Consider the following 23,400-nt stretch of genomic DNA (forward strand, 5'->3'; position numbering starts at 1 on the left):
CACTTAGCGAGCAAAGCAGTAAGGCCTATTGAGAATCCAAAGGGAAATCTTCATGTTGAGGCAGAGGAACCCGCTGAAGTATTAAATGAGTACTTTGCATGTCTTCACAAAGGAGCAGATAATGTCAAGATTACACCAGAAGATGAGGGGAAGATTCTGGACATGATAGCAATAGGTAGACAAGGCAAACTAAAAGATTAGCATTGATGCAAGCCTGTAAGTCACTTGGTCTGGATGGAATCCAACTGAGGTTGCTGGAAGAAGCAAACGTAGAAATAAGAGGCATTGGTCGCAACCTTTCACTTCTTCTCCTTGGGTACATAGTAGATGTGGAGGAATGGAGAGTTGCTAATGTCGTGCCAGTATTCAAGGAAGGGGAAAGCAATGAACCAGACAACTACAGCCTAACCTCGGTGTGGAAATTATTGGAAACTATTATCTGGGCAAAACAAAACTGAAGTGAGTGAGCATGGATTTAGCAAAGCAGTAAATAGTGTTGAGGATATTTGTAGACTTGAGCGTGCCATGGACACAGGAGAAGTGTGACTGGCCTCCCCAAAGGAATTATAATATGTAAGATTGTATATTGTAAATGGCATGTTTTTGACAAGTGTATCTTTAAAGGAGGCTGGGCAGGTTGATCAAGTAGTTTTTAAAAAAAGTATCTGTTACTTGCTTTGTAAATAGAGGCATAGAATATAAAAGGAAAGAGATCATGCTAGAACTTTATAAATCAGTCAGGTTACATGTCAGCTGGAGTATGATGGATAATTCTGGGTTCCACACTTCAGGAAAGCTATAAAGGCCTTCGAGTACAGAGTGTGTTTGGTCAGGATATTAACAGCAATGAGGGACTTCAATGAGGAGTGGTTGAAAAATTAACACTTTTCTCCTACGAACAGCGAAAGTTCAGAGGTGAACTAATGGAGTTTTTCAAGGTGATGGGATTTTGATTGAGTTGACAATTATTTTGTTCAGCTTCTCACTTTGACAAGCAAGTTATAAGTAGAGGTTATAGATTCAAAATCGTTGGCAAAAGCTCAGGAGGAGAGATGAACAATTTCTTTCTCGTGAGTATTGTTGGGATCTCCATTGCGCTACCTGAAAAGGTAGTAGAAGATGATTGCATAATTAATTTTATATGGAGTTGGACAGTTTCTTGAGGACGAGAAACTTATCGGGTTATGTACCAAAAGCAGGGACGTGGGACGAAGCATGGCTGCTCTTTCCAAGAGTCAGCATGGGTACAACAGGCCAAATGGCTGCTTCCTGTGCTGTAAGTTTCTACAATTCTGTAATAGCGAACAAAAGTCTGGGTTCAATTCTGGGTACTGCATGTGCGGAGTTTGCAAATTCTCCCTGTAACCGCGTGGGTTTTCGCCGGGTGCTCCGGTTTCCCCCCACTGCCGAAGACTTGCAGGTTGATGGGTAAAATTGGCGATTATAAATTGCCCCTAGCATAGGTAGGTGGTAGGGGAATTGAGGGAAGGTGGGGATGTGGTAGGAATGTGGGATTAGTATAAATGGATGGTTGATGGTCGGCACAGACTTGGTGGGCCGAAGGGCCTGTTTCAGTGCTGTATCTGTTATAAATTAAAAAAAAAAAAAATCAATAAATAAAATAAAATTGTCATTTGGAAAACTGGGCTGATAACTGAAGGTCCAGAAAGATATGTTAAAAACAAATTGTTTGACTAACTTGATGGACTTCTTTTGATGAAGTAATGCAGAGTGTTGTGCATATGGACTTTCAAAAGGTATTTGTCAAAGTACCACGTAATATACTTTTCAATAAAATTAAAGCCCATGCAATTTTAGGGACAGCGGCAGCATGGTTGCGACGAACAATAGTGCTGGAAATACTCAGCAGGTATACTCGTCTGTGGAGAGAGAAACAGTTAACCTTTCACCAGAAGGAAGCAGAGGGTAATGGATAACACTTGTTTTTCAGTCACTCTGGAAGCATGCAGTGGTGTTTCCCGGGGTTAGTATTGGGGCAATTGCATTTTGATGTGTATTAATGACCTGGACTTGTGTATTCAGGCTGAATTTCAAAGCTTGCAGATGACATGAAACTTACAAAAGCAGAAAATAATGACGATAGATGAAATGGGCACATGTGACAAATGAGATTTTAATGGGGAGAAGTGTGAAGTGATGCATTTTGGTATGAAGCATGGGAGAGGCAATAGGAACTAAATATCGCTTTAAAGGGGGCGCAGGTACATAGATGCCTGGATGCGCAAACTTTGACAGGACAAGTTGAGCAAGCTGTTCTTTTTATAAAAAAAAAATCTTTGTTTTATTCATGGCATACATACAAAAGCAAGGAAGTTGTGGTGAACTTTTATTAAACACTGGTTAGGCCTCAACTGAAGATTGTTAAATTCTGGGGACCACACTTCAGAAAGGTTGCAGAGCCTTTAGAAAGGGTGCAGAATATATTTTACTAGACTGGTGCCAGGGATGAGGGAATTCAATTGTGTCTGAAGACTGGAGAAGCTGGAATTGTTATCCGTGGATCAGAGGAGGTTAAGAGGAGATTTGATGGAAGTGTTCAAAATAATGAATGGATTTGAGTAAGGAGAAACTGTTTCCAGTGCAGAAGTGTTAGTAACTAGAGGACACATTTAAGGTGATTGGCAAAAGAAATATAGGTGACATGAAGAAACATATTTTAAAATTACCAGTGAGCTGTTGTGATCTGAAATGCACTGCCTGCAAGGGTGGTGGAAGCAGATTCATTAGTAACTTTCAAAAGTGAATTGGATGAAGAGTTGAAGGGGAAAAATTTGTTTGGTTTTGGGGAAAGCGGAGGGAGTGGGACTGATTAGAAGCTCTTTCCATGAGCACGATGGACTGAATGGCCATCTTCAGTTCTGCACTATTCTATGATACACCCTCCATAAACCTGATCTCATCTAAAACCTGTATTTGAACTTGCACCAAGTCCCATGCACCCATCACCCTTGTCCTTGTTGACCTACATTGGCTCCCATTCAGGCCCTTCCCTATCTGTATCCTCCTCCTACCGTACAAGCTTCTGGGATCTCTACACTCCAGCAATTCTGGTGTCTCATGCGTCCTTGATTTTCATTGCACCAATATTAGCAGCTGTGTTTCCATTTACCTAGGTCCTGAACTCTGGAATGCCCCTCTGCCCCCTTTTAAGATGCTTTTTAAAAGCTCTGACCACCAGGGAAATTCTCATGGACATCATTAATCTCTCAACTAACACCACCAACAGACAAGCTGGTTATTCGTGTCTTTCCTATTTGTGGCATCTTACTGTGTGAAAATTGCCTGCTGCATTACAACAGTGGCTACATTTTTTTTTTTGAAGTCATTCACTGGATATAAAGTTCTTTGTAATATCTTGAGGTAGTAAAGAGTGCTACGTAAATGCAAGTTACTATGTTCTTTGCTCAACTTGCAACCCACCTCCCCTTGCAGGTGTGTGAACAGATTGAAGGCATCAAATGCACAGTTAAGGAATTCTGTTCCCTTTTCTGATTGCTCCCTTCCAGTCCCAATCATTATGTAATTTAAAATCTCCTGAAACAGTTTTGTTGTTCCGATTCTTAACTCTGATCATTCTATAGATTTCCTCTTTAATTTCTATCCCACAATTAGATGGGCGAGTCTGTACTATAATCACATTAATACAATAATCCCTTTGTTTTGAATCGTGAAAGGTTAGTATGCAGGTCCAGCAAGTAATTTGGCAAGCAAATAGAATGTTATCATTTATTGTGAGGGGAATTGAATACAAAAGTAAGGATGTTAGGCTTTGGTTATACAGGGCATTGGTGTGACCACAACTGGAGTACTGGTCTCTTCATTTAAGGAAGGATGTAAATGCATTGGAAGCAGTTCAGAGAAGGTTTACTAGACTAATACATGGAATGGGCGGGCTCTTAAGAGGAAAGATTGGACAGGCTAGGCTTGTATCTGCTGGCATTTAGAAGAGTAAGAGGAAATTGATTGAAACATAACAGATCCTGAGGGGTCTTGACAGGGCGGATGTGGAAAGGATGTTTCCCCTTTTGGGAGAATCTAGAACTAGGGGTCACTGTGTTTTAAAAAAATAAGGGGTTGCCCATTTAAGATAGAGATGAGGAGAAATTCTTTGTTGTTGAGGGTCTTTGGAACTCTCTGCTTCCACTGCCTTTTGAGGAGGAGTCTTTGAATATGTTTAAGGCCGAGATTGATGGACTCTTGATAAGCAAGGAGGTGAAAGGTCAATGGGGTAGGTGGGATTGTGGAGTTGAAGTGACAATCAGATCAGCCATGATCTTTGTTGAATGGTGGAGCAGGCATGAGGAACCGACTGGCCTACTCTTAATTCGTATGTACATATATGCACATTGTTTTTACCTCTGAAGATAAAAGCAACATATGAACCTTTTTTGACAGCATGTATTACCTCATTCACCAGTATTAACACTTCTCTCTTACCTATTCTGTATCTTAAAAAAAAAAATTATAATCCATTGCATTTGTTTGCCCAGTTTGCAGTTCATTTTGCATTAGTCATATTAACTCCAAGTCTTCCTGTGACAAAGTTCATTGAACTGAAATGTTAACTCTTTCTTTATTCAAACATATTTCCAGACCTGTTGAAAATTTAAAGCATTTTCTGTCTGTCTTCCTCTGATATAGTGGTTTCTCGTGCCTCAAATTTTAAGCATTGCAATACATATAATCATAGTGTGATACAATGCACAAGCAGACTCATTGTGACTGTGCCATCTAATTAATCACAGTCTCCTGCAGAGCGTTTTAGTACAAAGGTTAAACTAGTAAAAATAGAGAAGAGCGGGTTGGTGATGCCAAGCTTTGATTTTAAAAGACCTGCAAGCAGGTCAAGAATTCTATAGTCAGAGTTATACAGCACAGAAACAAGCCCTTCGACCCATCGTGTACGTGCCGGCCATCAAGCACCTAACTATTCTAATCCCATTTGCTAGCTCTTGGCCCATAGCCTTGCATGCTATGGTGTTTCAAGTGCTCATCTAAATACTTAAATGTTGTGAGGGTTCCTGCCTCTAACACCACCTCAGGCAGTGCGTTCCAGATTCCAGCCACCCTCTGGGTGAAAAATGTTTTCCTCAAATCCCCTCTTAAACCTCCTACCCCTTTTCTTAAATCTATGCCCTCTGGTTATTGACCGCTCCGCTAAGGGGACAAATTTCTTCCTATCTTACTTATCCATGCCCCTCATAATTTTGTATACCTCAATCATGTCCCCCCCCCTCAGTTGTCTTTGCTCCAAGGAAAACAACCCTAGCCTATCCAGTCCCTCTTCATAGCTGAAATGCTCCAGCCCAGGCAACATCCTAGTGAATCTCCTCTGCACGCTTTCTTTTGCAATCACATCCTTCCTATAGTGTGGTGCCCAGAACTGTACACAGTACTGCAGCTGTGGCCTGACTCTCATTTCATACAGCTCCATCATAACCTCCCTGCTCTTATATTCTGTGCCTCGGCTAATAAAGGCAAGTATCCCATATGCCTTCCTAACCATCTTATCTACCTGTGCTGCTGCCTTCAGTGATCTACGGACAAGTGCACCAAGGTTCCTTTGACCTTCTATATTTCCTAGCATCCATTGTATATTCCCTTGCCTTGTTAATCCTCCCAAAATACATCACCTTGCACTTCTCAGGATGAAATACCATTTGCCACTGCTCCACCCATCTTACCAGCCCATCAATATCAGCCTGTAATCGAAGGCCTTTCTCCTCACTGTTTACGGCGCCACCAATTTTCGTATCACCTGCGAACTTATCATACCTCCTTTCTTCATGTCTAAATCATTAATGTACACTACAAACAGCAAGGGTCCCAACACCGATCCCAGTGGTACCCCACTGGTCTCTGCCTCCGAGATCCTGGGACAGACTGGACAGTCTTCAGTCGCTTTTCTTTGGGAGAGGGTAGGTGGTCTGATTCTGAAAATCTCAGTTATGCAGTAAGAAGTTATTTTTTGAGCTGTTAAGGGAAATTACAAAGGGAACAAACCTGGGTTTGGGTTCTTGGAGCTTGTGCTGTACCTGGCCCAAGCGTGCTTGATGCCAATGTTGTTTGGCAAAAGTAAATTGTTTCTTCTGAGTGGTGAAGTGGCTAAACACTGAGCTGGATTTGAACTCTGGCTGTAGAGCTGAACAGCCAAATTAACAATGCTGTACCTACTAGTTTTAAGGGTCCAGTGCAAAATTAGACCCCGATGTAGATTATTCTTAGAAATTAACCCGTATTGTTTAAGCCACTCTCAGTTATGGCATTAAAATCTGTTGCAGATCAAGACTAGTGTCAGAAATTTCAAGAAAAATACCAGTATGGTAGGTTTCCTCTAATTTTATTTTGCTTGTGGCCTATTCATCTAAGTGTGCGGACCCTGAAAATTTTTTTTCCTACGGCCACGCACATACGGTAACTTAAAGGAACCGACTTGTGCTCAAACTGCACGGAAACTTCCTGGTTGCTGCGCAGCTTAGAGAGAACATTGGCGATTGTTGCTGCTGCCCTGAGGTGCATTGTTGGGGCAGTGTAGAAGAAACTTTACCAATGCATCTGTCCTGCTACCTTAAGGAGAAACTGTCATTCACCAGCACAAACCTCCCTCTGATCGATTCACAAGCAATTCACAAAATTATCGCTATCCTTTGAATTTTTTCCAAGAAGCACAATGAAATATTAATTGTTTGTTTGCCAGTTATGACACTTGGATGCCTGCCAGTGAAATTGATGCTGAAGTTGAGGAACCACCAATCCCTGAAAGGCCATGGAAGGTAAGATAAATGTATTTGTGCAAAGCAAGTGACATCATTCTTGAAGAATTATTAAAATGTTACTAAATCGGGAAAGATCAATATGCACAAGCAGTGAGGTGTACAACTACATAACAGAACATGTTCTGCCAGCAACAAATCATGAACACGACATTAAAATTGCACACAGATATGTTTTTAAAAAGAAATGAAATAATTCGTTGGATGTGAAGCATTTTGGTATGTCCTGTGAATGTGGCTAAAACACTGTACGATCCCATTTTATTTTTCTATGTAACCCTTTTCTCCGTCTTTCCAAAGGCCCTGAAATGTTTCACCTACATTGGATTGCTTTGAAGTACAATCACTTCAGTAGGGAAGTGTGCCAGTCATTACCAAGATTCCATAAACTGTAATGAAGTGAAGGACCAATACATTTGATTTTGGTGGTGAGGGATGAAAGTTTGTTCGCCAGGCCATGGAGCTCTATTCTTTGAGCAGTGCCATTGGGATCTTTTTTAATCTCTGCTCCACAGGCAGACAGGGTATTGTTTAATGTTTCCTGCGATTGGCTGACTTTTTTCTCCAGTGTAGCAATCAGTCATTACTGTAGTTCCCCTTGATTATGTGCTCATCTTGGACCCATAACCATTTAACTTCGAGGCAAACGTGCCACCAACTGAATGGCCAGCTGACAAGTAGGCGTGAAATCATATAAAGGCAGTCACTTGGAGATCACCTAAGTGGGAGGTGGTGGAACAAATTGTCAGGATTGATCATGTTGAATGCTGAATAACAATCGAGGGTCGATAATTGCTGCTGTTAAATGAGATGTTGGTGTTGGTCTGTGAAATTTGCTGTAATGGGCAGGCTAGGAATCAAACCAGGTAGAAACGAGGAGTGGTGGGAGATGACATTCTGGAGTTGGGTGACAACAATAGATTCGGGTACCTGCAGTAAAGGGGGTTTAAGATGGGGTCTGGTAAATTAAAAACCTTCGGTAGGAAACATCACTTGTGAAAATCAGTAGAATATCCCATCGATTGCACCCAAATTCAGCTGGGGAGAAACAAGGAGCTGCTCAAATCTTTTCACAATCACTTGACCCAAGCAGAGCACAGAGGTGCACTAACCAGAATTGCTGAAATACTGTGATGTGACAAACTGCTGCATACAATAGGAACAGATGCAACTCCGAGGTGAATTTCATTAAGATCAACAATATAGGGCATGAGCCATGTAGGAACGATACACTCTTAAGCAGCTCTTCTAATGTAGCATCAGCAGTGCTCTTTTGGGTCACACATGGAATCTGTGTTTTCTTCCCCACAGCTGAAAATGTAACCTGTGTTTCAACCCATTTGGGCATTTTGAACATTTTCTTCTCGGCCGATTTTGCAAAGCATTGTAATGTTGTATTGACCTATCCAGGTGCATGCCAAGTGGATCCTGGACACCGACGTGTTCAATGAGTGGATGAATGAAGAGGATTATGAGGTTGATGATAACAGAAAACCTGTTAGTTACCGACAGCACATTCCTATCAGGACGGTAGCTGAAGAGGTAGAGTACAATATCTGTCAACATTTACAATGATAAGTGATGGGTTGGCCAAGAGGAAAGCTTCACTTCTTTTCTGAGGGTGTCCTTTTGTGATTAAATCTATCATTCTGCACCTTCGGTAAGAGAAGGGACTTTAATACTCACCTCTGAATCAATGTGGCTAGAAACTGTTTGTTTTCAACTTAGCTGAAATGGTATTGCCAATGTGATGGGTGCAGTAGCATAGTGGTTATTTGACTGGATTAGTAATTCCAGAGAACGTGAGTTCAAATCCCAGCGTAGCAGTTTGGTAATTAGATTTTACTTTAATAAATACACTTCGGTTGAATTAAAAAGTCTAAATGGTTTGTAAATATCCTTGGGGAAAGGAAACTTGCCATCGTTGGCTAGTCTTGTCCCAGACCAATGTGGTTGACTCTTAACTGCCCTCTGAACTGGCATAGCAAGCCATTCAGTTGCATCACTACCTTAATATGACTTTTAGGAATGGCTAATGAATTTTGGCCTTCCCAGTGATTCCCACATAGTGGGGATGAATTCATTAAAAAATATTAAAAATTCAAAGAGTGCAGAATTATCAGTAGTTTACGATAACTAAGATACAAGATGTCAGATCCTGAAGGGTCTTGACAGGGTGGATGTGGAAAGGATATTTCTCCCTTGTGGGAGAATCTACAACGAGGGGTCACTGTTTTTAAAAAAAAAAAATAAGGGGTCACCCATTTAAGACAGATGAGAAAATTTTTCTGAGGATCGTGAGTCTTTGGAGTTCTGTTCCTCAAAAGATGGTGGAAGCAGAATCTTTGAATATTTTTAAGGCAGAGGTAGATAGATTCTTGGTAAGCAAGGGGGTGAAAGGTTATTGGGGGTAGGTGGAAATGTGGAGTGATCAGTTCAGCCATGAACTTATTGAATGGCAGAGCAGGCTCGAGTGGCCTACTCCTGCCCCTAATTTGTATGTGCTTCAGTCTCATGCCCAAATCGCAATTTCATTTTCATTTTTCAGACCTAGGAGACTTTCGTCACAGCGGTTTAGGCTGAATTTGAACCCAGTGTAAGACTAATATATAAGCCACAGTGCAAGCTGGTCCCGGTCTCTTTCTTTGTTGATATTTTGGAAGATGACATCTTTTCCTCGCTTTTTTTTAATATACTTGAGATGTGATAACATTTTCAATTGTTTCCCCTGGCTGGGGAATGTATTACAGGGGGGCACAGTCTCTGGATAAGGGGTTTATCATTTAGGACGGAGACGAGAAATTTCTTCACTGAGGGTTGTGAGTCTTTGGAATTCTTCGCCCCAGACAGTTGTCGATGCTCTACCATTGAATATATTTAAGGCTGCGCTAGACAGATTTTTGGTCTTGGGGAATTCAGGGAGTTGGGGAGCAGGCGGCCAAGCGGAGTTGAAGCCAAGCATCAGCCAAGATCGTATTGAATGGCAGAGCATGCTCAAGGGGCTGTCTGGTCTATTCCTGCTCCTTTTCTAATGTTACATGTTTTTGTGGCCCTTTTAATCCTCTCCCTAACTATACTTCTGTCCTGTTCTTCAGAGTTTCCTGTTGGTTTTGTCTGCTTACTGTTCTGTGACATGTTCTGGGGCATGTTTCTACATTAAAAGTGTTATATATAAATGCAAGTTCATTTGAACTCCTGCATAGCGTGACTGACGGAGCCTCTGCATGAAGTTCTATCTGACCGTGGCAAACAACGATGCAAATTAAGCTCCAAACTCCCTCCAAGCTTCCACCCCCAGCCACAAATGTCTGTCAGCGAACTGCGATGGGTGTTGATGTATTTCTGTTGCAGTTAATTTTTCTTTGAAACACACAAATTCTCAGCATCTTTCACTTTTGTTATCAAGCTGAAATGATAGTCTTAGTCCTGATACTGGAAATGTGAATGGGGATAGGTGAAAATGTTCCTATGCTTGTTCAGGTTTATTGTTCCTTTTTCAAGTCCTGCAAAAGACACTTTTTCTCTTCTCCCCACCCACCCGACCCCTTCAGTTCGCAAGAAAGGGCTTCATGCAGGTGCTGTGTGTTCACTGGTGTCGGTAGCCTACCATTGATTTATCCCAGAGGCTAGTTTGGTGCCAAGTATGGGTCTTAGTTAAGATGCCCCAAATGTGTCAATTGCCTGCCAACGTACATTGCACTCGGGGATGTATAACTATCGGGAACAGGAACCTTGGCTGTTCCAGGATCTCGTCTTAAACCAGTTGTAGCACTTCAGTTGCTGCCCAATTTCAGAAATGTGATTGACTGCACAGTGGTAAATGAAGCTGTGCCTTTTGTCACCTCCAGACATGACTGTTAATGCTTTCCTGGCTGGCCTCTCAATCTCCAGCCTTCATAACCAATGGTTTCTCTAAAATTCTGCTGTCCGTATCCTATCTTGCAAGTCCAGCTTGCTACATTCCAGTCCTCCAGTGCTTCAAATCTAAAATTTCATCTCGCCCCTCCTTATCCTTGCAACCTTCCCCAGTCCTATAAGTCTACAATGTGGCACCTCACGGAAGGTATTTTGTGCAAATCCAACTATATCTAAAATATTATCCTTGTCAACTCTTTCTGTTGTTACTACTTCAAAGATTTCAGTAGGTTTTTGGTTGAGCATGACTGCACTCTTCTTTATGTTTTTGGTTTCTATGTTTTTCCACTTGCCTCTTAACTTAATGTCGCTGGCAAGACATAACGGGTTTACAGTTCCCTGGGTTTGTTCTATCTTAAATTTAGGAACTACATTAGCTGTCTTGCACTAGTCCCTTTTCTAATGAATTTTTATGTATGTGTAATAGTGCCTGTATTATCTCTTCCCTAATTTCTTTTTAATATGTTGCCATCTGCACCAGGGGTTTTATTCACTCTGGTTTTGTGTCTGAGTTTAAGTTTTTAGTCTCAAGTTTGCTAAGTTTATCAATGAACTTCCCCCATACCGCTCCTTTCTATCTTGCAAGATTTTATATCCTGTTGGATTTTGTCTTCTGATGCCTTGTCTACAGTGTTTATCACCCTAGTAAATATTGAGGCAAAGTAACTCTTTAATATTGTTGTCATTTTGCTGTCACTATGAGAGTTTAACTTGTTTATCCCTTAGTGGCCCCATCCCATTCCTGATTTTTTTTTTAAACCTTTGTTCATGTCTGTAGATAATTTTTCTAATGTTCCTTGATTTGGTTTTCTAATTTTTTTTTAACCTGTTTTCTAACAGATACTTACATCCAGCAGGTGTCACTAATCAGGAGTGGGAGCCCCACCCTGACTTTGTTTGCCATTTTACCTCCACTTAAGGATATTGAATGCTTCCATTTCTCCTTGGCTGAATCCATTTTACTGACTGGATGTGTGTTTGATCAAACTACACAGCCATCAGTGGAGCAAGTAGGAGACTTAACCAAGTTTAACCTAATACTCCTCTGATCAAAAGTTGACAGTAATTAAATGTACTTGCATATAACCTCAAACAAACTTAAGTAAAAGCAAAATACTGCAGATGCTGGAAATCTAAACTAAAAACAAAGTGCTGGAAATACTCATGGCAGCATCTGTGGAGAGAGCAATAGTTAATGTTTCAGGTCGATGACCTTTCTGCTGAAAGATTATTGACATGAAGCATTAATAGTAATAGTGAAACATTGATAGTGCCAAATCTGGTCAGCCAAACTTCTCCTGCTATCTTCCATGGTACATCCCAGTCAGGGGAAATGATTAGGACATCATCCTCACCCCACATATCTCTAACCTTCCCTGTTCTCCAAGCATTTACTTCACATTCTTCTTGGACTGACAAAAGTAAGCTCTGCTGCTGAGTTTCTTAGTTTGGCAGTTAAGCCAGCCATAGGGAGCTGTGGCAGCTTTAAATTATAGTAAATCACTCCCTGCGGCATACTAGCTGACTTTTGCTTGGCACTGGCAAGGTCATGAATTTGCCGAGTGGGGATTTGCTGGCATTGTTATCCTCCAGTTCATCAGCTTTGTTATTCTGGCTACATGTCTAGTGGTTTTAGTAGCCCCTGACTGAATGTCTTCATGTTAATGGAGTGGAATGGCCAAGTACAGCAAATTACCCATTCCTTCATCTTGTCACTTAATTATTTAAGCAGAGTAATAATGGGTGGGTCTCTGTGGCCTGTGTTTATCTATCGATCTGTAGTGCATTTGGATTTCCAAAAGGCATTCAATAAGGTGCCACATAAAAGATTACTGCACAGGATAAGAGCTCCTGCTGTTGGAGTTTTGGCATGTATAAAGGAGTGGCTAATTATCAGCAAAAAGAATAAAGTCGTCATTTTCAGGTTGGCCAACTGTAACTCGTGGGTGCAACAGGGATCAGTGCTGGGGCCTCAACTATTTCCAATCTATATTAATGACATGTATGAAGGGACTGTGTCTTGTAGCCACATTTTCTGCAATACAAAGATGGGTGGGAAAGCATGTTTCAAGGAGGACAGAATCTGCAAATTAATAGGTAGTTTTAATGAGTGGGCAGAAATTGGGCAAATGGAGTATACTTTGGGTGATCCATTTTGGTAGGAAGAATAGAGAAGTAATTTATTTAAATGAAGAGACTACAGAATCCTGTAGTACAGAGGGATCTGAATGTACTCGTACATTCAAAACAAAACAAAAAATACAGGTACAGCAAGTAATTGGAAAGGCAAATAGAATGTTGGCCTAATTGCAAGGGGGTTGGAGTATAAAAGTAGACCAGTCTTGCTACAACTGTACAATGCATTGGTGAGACTGCACCTAGAGTACAGCGTACAATTGTTGAATGGCGGAGCAGACACGAGAGGCTGTGTGGCCTGCTCCTGCTCCTATTTATGTTGTGAATTCACTGTGTAGGGGTATTGAGTCGAAATCGTGCCAATTAACATGAATGGAACTGGGACCTTGGGTTGTTTCAGCACAAAGTCATAAATGTTAAAGGCTTTTGTGCAATGTCAGCAGCTGGTGTCCTGGTATCGATTTTTGTTTAGGCTGCATTTGCTGACAACGCAACTGCTAGGTGGCGCAGCACTGGCACATGCGCAAATGCAGTCTCGTGGACTGAAACATCACTGTCTGTGACGTCTCAGGCAGCTGCCAGTAATAAAGATGGCGCTGCTCAATTTGTTGAAATAAAATTGAACCCAAACCCCCTCAATGGCTCCGCTCGCCACCTCCATCCCACCCACCCGCAACAGTATCCTGCTCCCTCCGTCATTGCGCTTCTCTTCCTGATTCCTGCCTCGCCGCTGCCTTCCCTTGGCTGCTTGCGCCACCTTTGGTGGCTGGTTCCCTGCTGCTTCTCCGGGTGACTCATTGGGGAGCGATTGGCCCAGTGGTGGGGTGGGGGGCGGTGTTGCGAAACAGCGAGTGGGAGGCTGGGAAGGAGTGGTCGAGGGGGCAAGTAGCGAGGCTGGGAAGGAGTGGCCAAGGGGGCGAGCGGTGAGGCTGGGAAGCAAGCAGTTGAAGTCAGGTACTGTTCGGGGGAGGCGGTTTGGAGGTGGCGATTGTAGCCATTGAGAGGTGAGGCAACACTTGGATGTCCTTGCATCTGGTGCATTGCATGGTGATGTGGTTGCGTGCATGTGCAAATGCATGCTGGCAAATGCTTGGATGCACTGATGACATCGGCGATTGCTAAACATTGTCACAAAACGCTCTTTTGTTGATAGAGTAAACTGGACTTGTACAGCACTTTATCTGGTATCAAATGTAAAAGAACTTGGATGACTCTGCCATCAACCACTCTGCTGGGCTTTATATGCTCCACTGTTGACCATGCTGCTGGGTCTTGTCTGCTGCGCTGTCGATCATGTCGATGGGCTCAAAAGCTTTCTGTATTTTGTGCGACCTTTTCTGCTGGCCTCTGCCTCCCTGATCATCACTTAACTCACTTAATTCTGCCTAACACTAAATGCTGCAACCCCCTTAATCTCTACTGCTGTTGACATTCTGAAATTGGTGTGTTTTGAATGTTTTGTGTCCATATGATTAATGGAGGCTCTTAGTATGTGGAAAAATGGTTGCTCCCTCATTGATCTAAATCCAGCAGTAAGAGAGCTTTCATCTCCAGACCTAGAGCCTCAATAAATTGAAGCTTGGCACAAATATGTAAATAGAAAACCCACAAACTGCTGACTCAGGCAAGAGCACTTCTACTGAGGTGGTCTGATGGATGTTAGTGTGGCTTACTCAGAGCGTTGTAGGTTGAAGTTCCGCTGCAGAGACTTCAGCGTGTCTCATAGGCTGAGATTCGGGTGCAGAGTCGAGCAAGTGCTGCATTGTTGAAGCTGTTGTTAAACCGGGCCCCTGTCTGCTGCCTTCGGTGAAGCTGGAAGATCCCATGGCACTATTTGCAGAACAGCAGGGGCATTCTGGTGTCTTCAACGATTATCCTGCAAAAAATATCTACAGAGCAGCTTATTTGGTCATTGCTGTTTGTGGGATCTAGCTGTGTGCAAATTAGTTACAAGTTCCTGAGGTTACAAGAGTGACTACACTTCAAAGCTATTCAGAAGTGCTTTGAAACCTTGAGGTTGAGAGGCGCTATATAAACGCATGTTCTTCGTTGGCATTCAGATTTGAGGGCAGGTTACTAACAAACCCTGGGCTGGTTCTCACTTGTATGCCCATCTGCCACCTAGCCAAATAACCAAATCATTGAATGGTATTTAAACCCACAACTTTTCTGGCACAGAGGTGGCTATAATCTGAGGCAAATGTATATTTTATGACGTGTATAAATTGCTTTTGTTCTGCAGAAAGAGTTTTATCTGGTAATCAACCCATCTAAGTTTTCAAGACGCATCAATTCACCAAACTTATTTAAAAAAAAAAAAAACCCTCTGGAAATTTATTAATTTTATTTTGAAAAGACGTCCTCTTGTTAGAGTCATAGCACAGACGGAGGCCATTCGATCTATCGAGTCCATGCTGGCTCTCCAGAACAATCTATTTGGTCCCATTCCCCTGCTTTCTCCCTGTAGTCCTGCAAGTTCCCAGCCTATTTCCTTTTAAAATCATAGTCTCTGCTTCCACCACCTTTGTATGCAGTGAGTTCCTGGTCATTACCACTCACTCTGTTTTATATTAAATAAAAAGTGCTTCCTCACAACGCCCCTGTATCACTTGCCCAAAACCTTAAATTTTTGTCCTCTGTCCTTGTACCATCAGCTAATGGGAACAGCTTTTTCTTTTGTCTGCCTTATCTAAAGCTGTCACAATCTTGTACACCTCTTAGATTTGAATTTGCAGCAACAGAAAATGCAGATGTTCTCGATCATTTTTGGTGTTATCAGTCCCAAGCTGATCAAGTGTAACATACTGACTTGTAGGAGAACTTGTATGCCCTAAGGATGAGTGGCTTGGGAGCAGGTGGGGGTAAATAATTTAGATATTTTAAATGGGGAGTGCAACCTGACTTGCAACACATCCACTTCCCAGGTTTGATTAAGATATGTTTGGATGCTGGCAACAAACTATTGAAGTTGTGGAATTTATAATTGGATATGGGTGGGAACTTATTGGCACAATTCATGTCCTTGGATTTTACTCGTGTATTTCAAAATTGTTTACTTGGTTCCAAATTTTACTTGAGCAACATGGTTTTCTGGGGTTTGGGAACTGACCAGGGAAGTGGAGGCAAGTTTGAGCAGCAGTTTAGGTTGATATTTAATCTTGTCATTATCCCCTATGTGTAAAAGGTCACTGAATGCACCTGCTGTATCAGTTCCCTCTGTCAGTTGCTTGGTAGAAGGTGCTTGTGTGAATACAGTTTTTTTTCAACTTTCTGATTTCAAGTTGACAAGGTCAGCATGGGAGGCATCTCGGAGCTTCAGGCAAGAGTGACCATAATATGATAGAATTTACATTGAACTACATCATTTTTAAAATTAATCAGAAACTAGGGTATTAAATCTAAGCAAAGGAAACTATGAAGGTATGAGAGACAATTGCTTATGGTGCATTGGGAAACTACACTAAAAGGTATGACAGTAGACAGGCAATGGCTATCATTTAAAGAACTAATATATAGTTTACAATAAAAATACAATCCTTCAATGTACAAAAACCCTGCAAGGAAAGTGTTCCAACTGTGGCTAATGAAAGAAATCAAGTATTGTATTAGAGCAAAAGGAGAGGCATATGAAGTTGTCAAAAAACAATGGTAAGCCAGAGAATTGGGAGCATTTCAGAATTCTGCAAAGGTGGACCAAGAAAAAGATTAAGAAAGGGAAAATAGAATGAGACTAAACTCGTGAGAAATAAAAATGGGCTGTAAAAGCGTCTACAGGTATGTAAAAAGGAAAAGAGTAGCCAAGACTAATGTGGGTCCACTACAAGTGAAGTCAGGAGAATTTATAGTAGGGAATAGGGAAAGGGCAGAGAAACCAAAAAAATACTTTGTGACCGTTTTCCCGGAAGAAAATACCAAAAACCTCCCAGAAATCGGGGAGAATCAAGCGGCCGGTGTAAAAGAGAAACTGCAAAATATCAGTAAAAAATAGTAATGGGACTTCAAGTTGATTAATTCTCCTGGACCTGATCTACATCTACAGGGTTGACAGAGGTGGCTTTAGAGATAGTAGATGGTGGTCATCTTTAAAAATTCTATGGACTCTGCAGTGGTTCCTGCAGATTGGAAGGTGGCAAATGTAACCACACTATTTAAGAAAGGGATAGAAAAAACAAGGAGCGACAGACCTAACATCAGTTGTAGAGAAAATGCTAGAACCTATAATGGAGGATGTGATAACAGGTCACTTAGAAAATAATGGTAGGATTAGAGTCATAGTCGTACAGCATAGAAACAGGCCCTTCGGCCCACTGCGTCTCGGCTGACCATAATGCCTATCTATACTAATCCCACCTGCCTGCATTAATTCCATATCCCTCAATGCCTTGCTCATTCAAGTACCTGTCCAGATGCCTCTTAAATGTTGCTACTGTTCCTGCCTCCACCACCTCCTCTGGCAGCTCATTCCAGATACCCACTATTCATTGTGTGAAAAATTTACCCCTTTGATCCCTTTAAACTTCCTCCCTCTCACCTTAAATCTATGCCCCCCCTAGTTTTAGTCACCCCTACCATGGGAAACACTCTGGCTATCTAACCTATCTATGCCTCTCATAATTTTATATACCTCTATCTAATGTCCCCTGTCCGCCTCCTTTGCTCCAGGGAAAACAGACCCAGCCTATCCAAAGTAAAAACAAGAAATGCTGGAATCACTCAGCAGCTCTGGCAGCATCTGTGGAAAGAGAAGCAGAGTTAACGTTTCGGGTCAGTGACCCTTCTTCGGAACCAATCTCTCTTTATAACTCAAGCCCTCCAAACCAGGCCACATCCTTGTGAATCTTTTCTGCACCCTCTAGCTTAATCACATTTTCCCCGTAGTGCAGCGACCAGAACTGCACACAGTACTCCAAATGCGGCCTAACCAACGTTAGGTAACCAACTGTAACATGACGTCCCAGCTCTTGTACTCAGTGCCTTGGCCGATGAAGGCAAGCATGCCATACACCACCTTCACCACCCTGTCTACCTGTGTTGCCACTTTCAGGGAACTATGTATGGGCAGATCACTCTGGATTTATGAAAGGGAAGTTATGTTTAACAAACCTGTTGGAGTTTTTGAGGATATAACTAGCAGGATAGATAAGGGGGAACTGGTGGATATGATTTATTTGGATTTTCAGAAAGCTTTAGATAAGGTCCCACACAGGAGGTTAGTAAACAAAATTAGAGCACATGGCATTGGGGACAATATACTGGCATGGATTGAGAACTGGTTAGCAGACAAAAAACAGAGTGTAGGAATAAATGGGTCATTTTTGGATTGGCAGGTTGTGACTAGTGGGGTGCCACAAGGATCAGCCTCAGCTAGTCACAGTCTATAATAAATGATTTGGATGTGGGGATTATATGTAATATTTCCAAGTTTGCAGATGACAAGAAACTCGATGGAAGTGTGAGTTGTGAGGAGGATGCAAAGACCCTTCAAGCGGATTTGGAGAGGCTAAGCGAGTGGACAAAAATTTGGCAGATGCAATACAATGTGGAGAAATGTGAGGTTTGAGTATTTCTTAAATTGTGAGAGGCTAGGAAGTGTTGTATTTCCAAGGGACCTGGGTGTTCTGGTTCGAGTCACTGAAAGCTAACATGCAGGTACAGTGAACAATTAAGAAGGCAAATAGTATGTTGGCCTTCATTACAAGAGGATTTGAGTATAGGAGTAAAGATTTCTTACTGCAGTTATATTGAGCCTTGATGAGGCTGCACCTGGAGTATTGTGCGCAGTTTTGGTCTCATTACCGAAGGAAAAAGATACTTGCCATCGAGGGAGTGCAACAAAGGTTCACTAGGCTGATCCCTGGGATGGTGGGATTGCCCTGTGAGAAGAGTTTGAGGAGGCTAGGCCTGTATTCTCTAGAGTTTAGAAGAATGAAAGGTCATGTCATTCAGACATACAAAATTCTTAGAGGGCTCAACAGGATTGATGCAGCAAGATGTTTCTCCTGGCTGGGGAGTCCAGAACCAGAAGACACAATTACAGCATAAGAGGCTGGCCATTTAGAACTGAGATGAGGAGGAATTTCTTCACTGAGAAGGTGGTGAATCTTTGGATTTCTCTGCCCCAGAGGGCTGTGGAGGCTCAGTCAGTCAGCATGTTCAAGACTCAGATCAATAGATTTCTCCATATTAAAACATCAAGCATTACGGGAATAGTGTATGAAAATGGTTTTCAAGTAGAAGATCAGCCATGATCTCATTGGTGGAGCGGGCTCAAAGGGCTGCATGGCCGACTCCTATTTCTTATGTTCATGTTATATGTATGTACGTGTATGGTAGTCTCAGAAGAGAAAGAGCATCACCCATCCATAGTAATGACATGTGTTCTGGTGTGGTTGGCCCATGAACAGGAGGGAGGTGCAGTGGAGGGTTGGCGGGCAGGGCTCCAGTTGCATGGACCTACCTACATCATAGGGTTTACAGATAGAGGTTTGACTCTTCGTCTTGAGCAGTTCCTTGGCAAGCTTAGGTTGTCATGTCAGGTGGTGGTAGACACTTGCAGCCTCCTCAGCGAGACTAGATCCCAGCTGGACTGTTACCAGTGACTCAAAGTGACAGGCAGGGCTGACAATTATGCAGATTTCCTGTGATGACAATGCCAGTAGCCAGTATGAGTGGGCTCTGATTCTCCTCTCTAGCTAGAATCTCCCAGGTACAGGGTGCATGTGGCAATCCAGGCACCACTACAGCAAAAGGGAATTTTTATAAATGGCAAGGGATTTTCATCCATCAATGCACAGCTAGTGTGGAGTCTTAAGAGGAGGTTCGTGTTGGTGTGCACCAGATTCCCCGGGAGCTCTCCTGATGCCTAATACTGAGGTAGTGAAACATTGCATCTTTTCATTCCAGGAAGCAGCCTTGAGCATAACCAGAGAAAATGCTGGAAATATTCAGCAGGTCAGGCAGCATCTGTGGAGAGAAAAGTAGTTAATATTTCAGGTCTATGGCCTTTCAGAGCCTTAAGAGTAGGCTCATAGGAGATCAGATATTAACTTGGCCCTTGACGCCTGTGCATGTGGCCCACCATAAATCACAATCACAGTTCACAATTGTTTCAGCGCAGAAGGAGGCCATTTGGCCCACCAGGTCTGCACCAGCTCTCCTAATGAGCATTTCACCTAGTGCCACTCTCCTGTTTTCTCCCCAAAACTCTGCGCATTCTTCCTTTTCATATAACTATCTCATTCCCTTTTGAATGCTTCATTTGAACTTGCCTGCATCATACTCCTGAGGCAGTGCATTCCAGACCTCAACACTTGTTGTGTGAAAAAGTTTTTCCTTGAGTTGCTTTTGCTTCTCTTATCAAATACTTGAAATATGTGCCTGCTCGTTCTCGATTGTTTCACGAGTGGGAACAGTTTCTCTCTATCTGCTCTGTCCAGACCCCTCATGATTTTGAATACCTCTATCAAATCAGCTTTCAGCCTTCTCTTCTTCGGGGAAAACAGTCCCAATTTCTCCAATCTGTCTTAATAACTGAAATTCCTCATTCCTGGAACCATTCTCGTGACTTTTCTCTGCACCCTCTTTAATGCCTTCACATCCTTCTTAAAGCCCAGCACCCAGAACTGGATGCAGTACTCCAGCTGAGGCTGAACTAGTGTCGTATATAAGTTGAACATAAATTCTTGATTGTGTACTTTATGCCCCTATTAATAAAGCCCAGGATACTCTGTGCTTTATTAACTGCTCTCTCAACCTGTCCTGCCACCTTGAATGACTTAGGCACATATACACGCAGGACCCTCTGCTCCTGCACCCTCTTAGAATTGTACCCTTTTATATTGTCTCTCCATGTTCTTCCGAACAAAATGTTTCATTTCACATTTCTCTGCATTGAACTTCATCTGCCACCTGTCCGCCTGTTCCACCAATTTGTGTATGTCCTTGGAAATTCTACACTATCCTCCTCACAGTTCACAATGCTTTCAAATTGCATATTATGACCAGGTGAGAAAGGTGTCGAGGGGTCCCTTTGAGCCTTCACCTGGTCTTATAAGGTAACGGTTTTGTTTTTAAACACAGTATAGTGAGCTCCCTCTTCGTGAATCCTTGTTCGCCGCTTTCCAATTACAAAGTGATTCCTGACAACGCAGCGGCCCGCGGACGTCATTAGTGTGTGCCAAGCTGCGCACGTGCTCAGCTACAGCTTGCCAAGACTAAGTGGTGCCTGCGTGGAATGATGTCATCGTGTATCTGTGCCTGGTCCATCTTCGCGCATGCGCGATTAAGTGTCATCGGGTATCCAGCCCCCCACTCGGCTGGAGGGAGCAGCTGAATGGAAGACTTTGCGCCTGGAATTCTCCCCTTCTCGGAAACTCGCTGCAGGCCTTGACGCTTCCTCCCCTCAGCCGCTCGCCCCAGACCTTTCTGCTCCCCCTGACTTCTCTTCCCAATTCCCAGTTCCAGAGATGTAGAGGAAAGGATAGCGAAGATGATTCTCGACAGGGGTGAAAGTAACAGGGTAGTTGTTATGGGGGACTTTAACTTTCCAAATATCGACTGGAAATACTATAGTTCGAGTACTTTAGATGGGTCAGTTTTTGTCCAGTGTGTGCAGGAGGGTTTTCTGACACAGTATGTAGACAGGCCAACCAGGGGCGATGCCACATTGGATTTGGTACTGGGAAATGAACCCGGCCAGGTGTTAGATTTAGATGTAGGTGAGCACTTTGGTGACAGTGATCACAATTCGGTTAGGTTTACCTTAGCGATGGGCAGGGACAGGTATATACCGCAGGGCAAGAATTATAACTGGGGGAAAGGAAATTATGATGTGATTAGGCAAGATTTAGGATGCGTAGGATGGGGAAGGAAACTGCAGGGGATGGGAACAATCGAAATGTGGAGCTTATTCAAGGAGCAGCTACTGCGTGTCCTTGATAAGTATGTACCTGTGAGGCAGGGAGGAAGTTGTCGTGCGAGGGAGCCGTGGTTTACTAAAGAAGTTGAAGCGCTTGTCAAGAGGAAGAGGAAGGCTTATGTTAGGATGAGACGTGAAGGCTCGGTTAGGGTGCTTGAGAGCTACAAGCTAGCCAGGAAAGATCTAAAGGGAGAGCTAAGAAGAGCAAGGAGAGGACACGAGAAGTCATTGGTGGATCGGATCAGGGAAAACCCTAAGGCTTTCTATAGGTATATCAGGAATAAAAGAATGATAAGAGTTAGAACAGGGCCAATCAAGGATAGTAGTGGGAAGTTGTGTGTGGAATCAGAGGAGATAGGGGAAGTGTTAAATGAATATTTTGTGTCAGTATTTACAGTAGAGAAAGAAAACGTTGTTGAGAATACTGAGATTCAGGCTACGAGGCTAGATGGGATTGAGGTTCACAAGGAGAAGGTGTTAGCAATTTTGGAAAGTATGAAAATAGATAAGTCCCCTGGGCCAGATGGGATTTATCCACGGATTCTCTGGGAAGCTCGGGAGGAGATTGCAGAGCCTTTGTCCTTGATCTTTATGTCGTCATTGTCGACAGGAATAGTGCCGGAAGACTGGAGGATAGCAAATGTTGTCCCCTTGTTCAAGAAGGGGAGTAGAGACAGCCCTGGTAATTATAGACCTGTGAGCCTTACTTCGGTTGTGGGTAAAATGTTGGAAAAGGTTATAAGAGACAGGATTTATAATCATCTTGAAAAGAATAAGTACATTAGAGATAGTCAGCACGGTTTTGTGACGGGTAGGTCGTGCCTCACAAACCTTATTGAGTTTTTCGAGAAGGTGACCAAACAGGTGGATGAGGGTAAAGCAGTGGATGTGGTGTATATGGATTTCAGTAAGGCGTTTGATAAGGTTCCCCACGGTAGGCTATTGCAGAAAATACGGAAGTATGGGGTTGAAGGTGATTTAGAGCTTTGGATCAGAAATTGGCTAGCTGAAAGAAGACAGAGGGTGGTGGTTGATGGCAAATGTTCATCCTGGAGTTTAGTTACTAGTGGTGTACCGCAAGGATCTGTTTTGGGGCCACTGCTGTTTGTCATTTTTATAAATGACCTGGAAGAGGGTGTAGAAGGGTGGGTTAGTAAATTTGCAGATGACACTAAGGTCGGTGGAGTTGTGGATAGTGCCGAAGGATGTTGTAGGGTACAGAGAGACATAGATAGGCTGCAGAGCTGGGCTGAGACATGGCAAATGGAGTTTAATGCGGAAAAGTGCGAGGTGATTCACTTTGGAAGGAGTAACAGGAATGCAGAGTACTGGGCTAATGGGAAGATTCTTGGTAGTGTAGATGAGCAGAGAGATCTTGGTGTCCAGGTGCATAAATCCCTGAAGGTTGCTAACCAGGTTAATAGGGCTGTCAAGAAGGCATATGGTGTGTTAGCTTTTATTAGTAGGGGGGTCGAGTTTCGGAGCCACGAGGTCATGCTGCAGCTGTACAAGACTCTGGTGAGACCGCACCTGGAGTATTGCGTGCAGTTCTGGTCACCGCATTATAGGAAGGATGTGGAAGCTATGGAAAGGGTGCAGAGGAGATCTACTAGGATGTTGCCTGGTATGGAGGGAAGG

General features: G+C 42.8%; 1 protein-coding gene across 2 annotated transcripts in view; it reads left to right on the forward strand.

The window, feature by feature from the left end:
* smarcc1a (SWI/SNF related, matrix associated, actin dependent regulator of chromatin, subfamily c, member 1a) overlaps positions 1-23,400 on the forward strand; it is a 305,946-nt gene that overhangs the window by 61,279 nt on the left and 221,267 nt on the right. For both annotated transcript variants that reach the window (XM_068031537.1, XM_068031536.1), the window contains exons 8-9: positions 6,719-6,794; positions 8,205-8,336. In XM_068031537.1, coding sequence (XP_067887638.1) covers positions 6,719-6,794; positions 8,205-8,336 — 208 coding nt within the window. The remainder of the gene's footprint in view (positions 1-6,718; positions 6,795-8,204; positions 8,337-23,400) is intronic.

This window comes from Heterodontus francisci, chromosome 5, assembly GCF_036365525.1.
Source record: "Heterodontus francisci isolate sHetFra1 chromosome 5, sHetFra1.hap1, whole genome shotgun sequence".
In the NCBI taxonomy this organism is placed as follows: Eukaryota; Metazoa; Chordata; class Chondrichthyes; order Heterodontiformes; family Heterodontidae; genus Heterodontus; species Heterodontus francisci.